This window comes from Symphodus melops (genome assembly GCF_947650265.1).
Source record: "Symphodus melops genome assembly, chromosome: 5".
NCBI classification, from domain to species: Eukaryota; Metazoa; Chordata; class Actinopteri; order Labriformes; family Labridae; genus Symphodus; species Symphodus melops.
Window position 1 is genome coordinate 4130494 of NC_136695.1, and position 8517 is coordinate 4139010.

At 44.5% G+C, this 8517-nt stretch overlaps 4 protein-coding genes across 4 annotated transcripts; 2 read left to right on the forward strand and 2 right to left on the reverse strand.

The window, feature by feature from the left end:
* Positions 1 to 2727: 2727 nt before the first annotated feature.
* LOC306824628 (histone H2A-like) lies at positions 2728 to 3167 on the reverse strand. Its single transcript, XM_079344816.1, has one exon. The coding sequence runs from the start codon at positions 3148 to 3150 to the stop codon at positions 2767 to 2769; it is 384 nt and encodes a 127-aa protein (XP_079200942.1). The 5' UTR covers positions 3151 to 3167; the 3' UTR covers positions 2728 to 2766.
* Positions 3168 to 3349: 182 nt separating this feature from the next.
* Positions 3350 to 3893, forward strand: LOC306824269 (histone H3.2-like). Its single transcript, XM_079344352.1, has one exon. It carries the CDS (start codon positions 3360 to 3362, stop codon positions 3768 to 3770), a length of 411 nt encoding a protein of 136 aa, XP_079200478.1. The 5' UTR covers positions 3350 to 3359; the 3' UTR covers positions 3771 to 3893.
* Positions 3894 to 5878: 1985 nt separating this feature from the next.
* Positions 5879 to 6331, forward strand: LOC306824472 (histone H2B 3-like). The gene has a single exon (XM_079344646.1). The coding sequence runs from the start codon at positions 5893 to 5895 to the stop codon at positions 6259 to 6261; it is 369 nt and encodes a 122-aa protein (XP_079200772.1). The 5' UTR covers positions 5879 to 5892; the 3' UTR covers positions 6262 to 6331.
* Positions 6332 to 7562: 1231 nt separating this feature from the next.
* Positions 7563 to 7965, reverse strand: LOC306824481 (histone H4). The gene has a single exon (XM_079344655.1). The coding sequence runs from the start codon at positions 7921 to 7923 to the stop codon at positions 7612 to 7614; it is 312 nt and encodes a 103-aa protein (XP_079200781.1). The 5' UTR covers positions 7924 to 7965; the 3' UTR covers positions 7563 to 7611.
* Positions 7966 to 8517: the final 552 nt, after the last annotated feature.

Below are 8517 nucleotides of genomic sequence, written 5' to 3' on the forward strand. Positions count from 1 at the left end.
CACTCCCAGCTTCATAACCACTCTGAGCAGCCTCTCGATCAGTCGCTATTTTCACAGCCAGTCGGTACTTTTACAAACCTTTAAAAAACGTTCAGTTACTCGGTCAGTAGTTTCTACCTCTGTACGAAGTTGAACTGCAGCGATGGATGAACACTTTTACAACGAAGCTCAAAAAGCAAGGAGCAAAAATCAGGAGGATACCTGCAGCAGCACGCAAGACTTCGAATACCAGTTTGAGTCCGAATTCGAGGAGGACAAAATGTCCCGGCTGATGGAAATAAACACTCACTTAACAGCGCAACTCAAAGATGCCGAGTACCAGCACAAAAAATGTTACGATAAATATGTAGCTGCAGAGAAGAAAGCTACACAGCTGAAGACCAAGCTGAAGAAGACTCGCTCCGATCTGCTCCAAGCTGAGAACAAAGCTGCAGCTTTGGAGAGCCAACTTGAGATGGTCAAACAGAAAAAGGAGCAGCCAAGCACCAACGCCACTGCTGAGGTTCCTGCAGCCAATCAGTGCACCAAGACTGAGGACACCAGTGAAGACTTGCATGAGCTAGACCACCAGCAGAAGGTCTGTGCTCTGAAGACGAGCATCCTGAGCTTCAGTGAGAAGCTGCAGCAGGATCAGGCTGCTCTCATGAAGAAGGCCACACAAATAGATCCCTGCACCAGCCAGTCTGCTGAGGATGAAGAGGTGGAGAAGATGAACATCCACCTGCAGAAGCTCCAAACTCATCTCCTGAACCAGGCCCTGAGTCTGAATACAGTCCGCAAGGAGAAGAAAGCTTCCAACAAATCCAAGTGGGTCAGAAGCCACCAAGAGCAGAGGCAGCAGACTGACGAGCTGCACGATACAGCAGCGAGTCAGTCAGCTGCCGATGTGAAGAAAGACCTGCAGAGGCTCAAAGAAGAGTCTCAGGCGGAGCTGGAAAGATCCCGCTCCTCCTTCACGGCCGATCTGGAGAGCCTCAAACTGGTCAACGCTGAGCTCGCTGCGGCCCAGAAAAGTGCCCAAGACGAGCTGCAGCAGCGACAGAAGGAGTGGCAGGAAGAGAGGAGCTCCCTCTTAGACGCCATTCAGCTCCTCCACAAAAGCCTGAAGGAGAAGGAGGAGAAGTGGACGGAGAGGGAGAGCTACATGGCCTACAGGATGGAAGAGCTGGAGAGCAAGATGGAGGAGATGTCAGAGACAAAAGCAAAGAAGAAGAAGAGAGGCTGGCTGAGACGAATGTTCACCTGCTCCAGCTCCAACTAACACGGCTGGCCTCCTGCTGGCTGCACTGAAACATATGAACATATATATGTATTTGCACTGATGTGCATGTGAAGAAATCAATAAAAAAAAAAACTAAATTAATGAATGCATTCAAGTTTCATGTCTGTAGAGAATTGTAGGCCACATTTACAGTCAACACTCCAGTCATTTTAATTCAACCCTCTCTTTCCTAGAGTCTGTGAACTTGACCCTTGACCCCGACACAGCCCACAGACGTCTGGTTCTCTCTGAAGGCGACACAAAAGCTCCTCTTCAAGGGGCGGCGCAGCCTGACCTCGACACACCGCGGCGTTTCCACAGCTGGACCCCAGTGATGTGCCCGGGCCCGCTGTACGACCAGCACTCTTACTGGGAGGTGGAGTGGTGGAAATGTTTGTCAGTGGGTCGACCGCTCATCTCAGCTCTGTTACAATGAGCAAATGTAGCTAAAAGGCTCAGATAATGAGCTTTGAAAATGTGACACTTAGCGTCTCTGTGTGTTAGCATACTGATGTTATTGTGAAGTTCATTGGTCTCAACAATCAAAGCTGAAGACTCTTTTATTTGTTAAACAAAATTTGAATGTTAATTTTTAAATGAGCGTTATCAGACTTGTTTTGAACTGGTGTGGCATTACTGGCTAACTGGGACACTGACTGATGCAGAGGTGAGCTGAAGAGTAATGTGCCAATGAAGAAGATGAACAAAGTTTTGTGCAATTTATTTATTTTTAAAAAAAAAGCTACGACAAACCAAATTGAAATTGATTCCTGGATTAAACATAAATCAGGCAAATGACAAAACAAAGTTTAGACCAATCAGATTTGTGGATACGGCCATGCCCATCGTATTTGCAGCTGAGAAAATATACCATAAAGTTTATCAGTTAACACCCAGCTGTGTCACTTAATTAAAGAAAAGAAAACAGTCAACGTTTAAGTGTGATGAAGGCTCTCATCCTGCAGCACTGTCCCTGCTTCACATGCTTTACACTTATTCCAAATGTTGTCCACTTATTAGGTTTTTATAAATCAGTATGAATCATTTCTGATGCTGAAACTCAGAGCGCGCTCACTGAGGTGGAAATAAAATGTTTGATGAGCTAAATAGTCAGTCATACGAAGTACAACGTGAGTAAACCCTGCCATGATTGGAGCACTGGCTCCTCGGTGTGGACTCAACAGGAATTGCATTAGTTTCCTCTTTTAAATCGTGCTTCTGTTTCAGGACCTGCAACCACTTCCAATCCACCTTATTTGTATTGCACATTTAAACAAATAGATGTCTCCAAAGTGCTGTACATATGATAATCCTTGAATTGCCCCCGGTGACAAATACAGTTTTTTGAATTAAATAAGCAATCTTTAATTTGTGTACTCAGCCCTCTAATTTTCAGTTAAAGTGTGGATTTAAGTAACTTGAAGTGTCAGAATGAAAGATTTGCTCTTTAGTTGCGATGAGGGTGGCTCTTAAAAGAGCCGTTGTGTTGTTTGAGCTGAGGGTCTTTACTTCTTAGGGGCCTTCTCGGTCTTCTTGGGCAGCAGCACAGCCTGGATGTTGGGCAGCACGCCTCCCTGAGCGATGGTCACTCCTCCCAGCAGCTTGTTGAGCTCCTCGTCGTTGCGGACAGCCAGCTGCAGGTGACGGGGGATGATACGGGTCTTCTTGTTGTCACGGGCAGCGTTACCGGCCAGCTCCAGGATCTCAGCGGTCAGGTACTCCAGCACGGCCGCCAGGTAGACGGGGGCACCGGCTCCAACACGCTGGGCGTAGTTTCCTTTACGCAGCAGCCTGTGGACACGACCGACCGGGAACTGGAGCCCGGCACGGGATGAGCGGGTCTTTGCCTTTGCTCTGGCTTTTCCGCCTGTTTTACCTCTTCCAGACATGGTGTAGGTTAATCTCTGAAGTCAGGACCAAGAGAAATGTAGTCTAAGAAGATGTGTCCTCTCTTTATATGTTCGCGGAGCGCGCGCGTTGTGTTGCCCCTCCTACCAGAAGTAGCGTCACAGTTTCAGGTCTGCTCCCCCGACTTAAAACCAGCTCGTCTCCAGTCTGTCAGACATTCTTCTCCTCCTGATCAGAGAGACTAGGCACTATGGCAAGAACCAAGCAGACCGCCCGTAAGTCCACCGGAGGCAAAGCCCCCAGGAAGCAGCTGGCCACCAAGGCTGCCCGTAAGAGCGCCCCGGCCACCGGCGGCGTCAAGAAGCCCCATCGGTACAGGCCCGGTACCGTGGCTCTCAGAGAGATCCGTCGCTACCAGAAATCCACCGAGCTGCTGATCCGCAAGCTGCCCTTCCAGCGTCTGGTCCGAGAGATCGCTCAGGACTTCAAGACCGACCTGCGCTTCCAGAGCTCCGCCGTCATGGCTCTGCAGGAGTCCAGCGAGGCTTACCTGGTGGGTCTGTTCGAGGACACCAACCTGTGCGCCATCCACGCTAAGAGGGTCACCATCATGCCCAAAGACATCCAGCTGGCCAGAAGGATCCGAGGAGAGAGAGCTTAATGTGTCTGCTGCTCTAAGACCACCACAACGGCTCTTTTAAGAGCCACCACATGTCACTCAAGAGATGTTCCTAAACTATCTGATCTCATTTATACTAATAATTAGTTTATCATATTTACATGCAGGGAACTAAACAAGCACACATAGTGCTACAGACACATGGAGTACTACATACCTCCTATTGATCCTTTTGTTTTCTGTATGTTGTTCAAAAATGTCTCGCATTAAGTCCTCAACATAGATCTTCTCTTAGAGGTCGTCTGTGGTGTAGACCTACAACTTTATTTATCTTCACCATCCAAGTTCAAAGTATTTATTCATCTTAATGTGTGTATCAGTGTTTCTCAGTCAGGTTGGATGGACAAAGTGATCTGATGTTTTTAAGCAGAAACGTTTTTTTTCTTAAAACGTCATTTTATTCTTCCAGTTTCATGTCCATCTGTTGCCTTCATTGAACCATCTGGAAACAAGAACGCAACCAACTCTTCAAATCATGAAAACATTTACAATTAAAGCTATCACTACGCACCTCATCCCAACAAAGACCTGTATGTACACAAACACATGCACACATCTCCTTCCTCACTATTATTATTGATTTGTTTTTATTTACATGAACAGAGTTATCTAACTTGTGTCTGTTGTCCCTGGGCAGGTAAAGAAATAATGAAGTACATGACCTGAACTCTCAGAATGTTTTTATTTGTGTAACATTACACTTAATACTATATCAGATTAAATCCAGATGAACAAACGCTGCATAAAACACGATCAGAAAGTAGTTGAGCGTTAAAGCACCTCACTGCTTCTGAACGTTTGGGAACACATTCCTCTCAGCAGCCTTTATCTGGAAGTGTGATGATGCCATAAACATGAACATACAGGCATATCTGAAAAAATCAGATTATAAAAAGGTTTAATATTTTTTATCACTCATTTCAGAAAGTCAAACCTGAATATGACACAAAGAGTTAAATATTGTAAGCCTTTAATTCTTCAAACTGTTATCTACAAATGAAGGCTTGAAAAGTTTCATTTGATGTCATGAGCCGATATCATAAATAGGTTTGACTTTCTGAAATGAGTTTAAAGTGTGTGTGTCCCTATTAGATGCACTAGAATGGAAATCAAGTTAACAAACAACAATAGGGTCGACTAAAGTAAGGCTGAAACGAGCCAAGACACAACATGATGGGATTGTTACTGAAAGAATTTCAAGCTGTGTCGTCTGAATCTGAATGAGATCAAATCAAAAGCTGGTTTATTGCAGGTTGATCACAGGTGATGCAGTAAATTGTCCTCAGCTGAGGTTTCTGTCCGACGCACGGGTCAGCAGTCACAAAGAAAAAACACTGAACAAAGAAAAGGATCAATATTTAGACATGAGTATCAGAGAAGTTCATCTGCCCAGAGACACGAGTTATAAAACGTTTGTCAGCTTGTCTGGCGTTTCTCAGAAGTCAGGTTGCCTGTGTTTTCTCAGAGCAGGGGAAACTGAAAGCTTCTGCTTCTTCAAAGAAGAAAAGAGGTCAACTGACATCAGCTGCTTCTCAGAAAGGAGAAACCGAAAGCAGACAAAGACCCTCGTGCGGGCGAAGACGCAGTAAAGGTCGTAAGGTCACACAGAGTGCAGGTTGCTTATGCAAAGGCAGAAGTGATATAACACATTGTAACACTGCAGTACACGTCAACATTACGATGAACGTGGGAGGGATTCTGACGGGACTGTTGTGATGACAGTCAGACATCGTGAATATGAAAGAGTGAACATGAAACAAACACATCCATGTATTTATAGTTTAAACCTGATCTTTATTTGAAGAGGGGGAATGTTAATGCAGTCGATTCTTTTCATTTCGATGATCGATTGTCGTTTTGAAGATCATTTAAAAAGTCTCTGCTGCAGCTCCTCAGAGGGATCAATGGTGGTCGCTACTTCTCTAAACCCATCTCACCCTCCAGGAACTCAGTACAATCACGTGACTGAAAGCACAGCCTCGAGCGCACACACTCAGCCAATCATGTGTGAGCAACTGCACATCCTCATTTGCATCAAGACCAAATATAAAGAGAATCCCGAACTGATGTGATCATGTGATTTTGAGACCACCACTCAGCGAACATGCCTGATCCCGTGAAAGCCCCGAAGAAAGGCTCCAAGAAAGCCGTGTCTAAGGCCACCAAGACCGGCAAGAAGAGGAGAAAGACCAGGAAGGAGAGCTACGCAATCTATGTCTACAAGGTCCTGAAGCAGGTCCACCCCGACACCGGGATCTCCTCCAAGGCTATGGGCATCATGAACTCGTTCGTGAGCGACATCTTTGAGCGCATCGCTGGGGAGGCATCCCGCCTGGCTCACTACAACAAGCGCTCCACCATCACCTCCAGGGAGATCCAGACCGCCGTCCGCCTGCTGCTGCCCGGAGAGCTGGCCAAGCACGCCGTGTCCGAGGGCACCAAGGCTGTGACCAAGTACACCAGCTCCAAGTAAACCTGCTGACCTCCAGCTTTAACTCAAAGGTCCTTTTAAGGACCACACAACTCCTCATATAAGAGCGTAAATCGATTCAACAAAACGTTAACGCCAATGATCGATCTTCACTCGCGGGGAAATGTGTATAAGTTTGTAAGAACGCGAATATAGATGCTTCTGTGGTGTGACTTTGTTTTAATAAAATACCTTATTCACTGAATGTCCGCAACGTATGTGGTTGACACATTTCGCTCATGTCTGTGATGACTCCAGGGTACAGATCACCATCATACTCAAGCAGCAGTGCTCAATGGTCACTGTAACTATGATTCATAAAACTGATCTAAGATGACAACAACTTTAGCCTATTTCGTTTAAATGGATACAATCATGTAAACTAATAATACTCATCTATTCATTATATTATTTCAATTCATTCATTCATGCTGTTACTCTATGTTTGAGTAACGGCAATGAGTTTTTAGCATAAAATGACCAATTGTGTGAAATCTATCAACTCAGCATCCGTGCTAATAGCTCGCGTATATAGAGCCCATTCTTAAGATTTAACTAATTATTTTACTTTTGATATCAACAAATATTGTCTTAGAGATAATTTAGGTAACAGGACTGAGTTTTTAGATTGGCCGACTCTGACGCAGCTAATATATCCTTAAATTTAAGGAAAAACAAATGAGATTTACTTTTGGTCTTGCCATGACTTGCAGAAGGCCCAAATGATGTCACTTCCTGCAGAACATGTCACTGATGAAATGTTCCACATTTTTTAGAAGGGGGAATATGTTTGGGTAACAGCAATGAGTGAAAACCTGGGGACAGCACTAAAATGTGAATTTTAACCAAAATGTTTTCGTGAAACTTTTTTCTTGCAAGTGTATATTGAATATGGAGTCACACTTTAATGCAAAAAAAAAAAAAAAGATTTTGGAAGGATTTTGTTCATGATGCATTGTGGTAAAGTGTAGCTTTTGGCTGTGGGGACAGACAAGAAATGCCAAGTATCAGTGTTTTGGATGCCTTTTTAAAACATTTAAAAAATATACATCTGTAATTTCTACATTGATTCATGTGTACAGTGTTTAGCATAATAATTAAATGTAATTTGTATTATATAATAACTTGCGTTTACACTTTTAATATACAATATGCTTGGGATGGAAATGTTACTCTTTTGGCAGAATGACCCAGAAACTGTCATGTTTAACACCGAAATTAACCTTAAAGTCAACCTTAAGGAGTTCAAAAAAGTTTTGTATTATGAAGTTAATTATAGTTCAGGAGAAACTCTTTGAAGTAGTTGGGTGGCTCTTAAAAGAGCCTTTGTGTTTGAGCGGGTCAGGATCAGCTTTAACCTCCGAAGCCGTACAGAGTGCGTCCCTGTCTCTTCAGAGCGTACACCACATCCATGGCGGTCACGGTCTTCCTCTTGGCATGCTCGGTGTAGGTGACGGCATCACGGATCACGTTCTCCAGGAACACCTTCAGCACACCGCGGGTCTCCTCGTAGATCAGACCGGAGATACGCTTCACTCCACCACGGCGAGCCAGACGGCGGATAGCGGGCTTGGTGATCCCCTGGATGTTATCACGGAGGACTTTACGGTGACGCTTAGCGCCTCCTTTACCGAGTCCTTTACCTCCCTTTCCTCTTCCAGACATTTTCACACTTCAGTCAATAACAGCTGAATGATGCACTGCCTCAATTCACGTCTGTTTAAATCTGCTCTCTGAGAACCTTATAGAAGTCAGAGGTCTGCTCTTCTTCTTCTTCTTCTTCGGTCAGTCTTTAAAAAACAACATCCTGTGAAGCATTAGCGCCCCCCTCTGAACAGAAGCGTGAATCGGGACCAGCAGGACTCCTGATACTGATCCACATTGACCAGGAGTTAAAGAAAACCTTCAACATGTTGGAGTGAACTCTTTAACACCAATATGAAGGAAGATTATCACCGTTTTTAATCTGTTTCTGAGTCAATGACTCATCATGCTGCAGCGGGGATCATTTCAGCACCTCGGACAGCGACGTTCATCAAAAACATCCAGGAGAGGAAACTGAATAATGACTGAATGTTAAAGCAAAGACAAACATGGCTGATGTACGTTTTAATGTTGTCAATAGTTATAGATTTGTGATGTATGGTTTATTTTCTGAGTCCTTAATGGACGACAAAAAGGAGACTGTTCTGACTGCATGTGTCATCAACACTACCATCTAGAAAACCAGAGTTAAAACCAGTGCATGGTTTCCAGTGA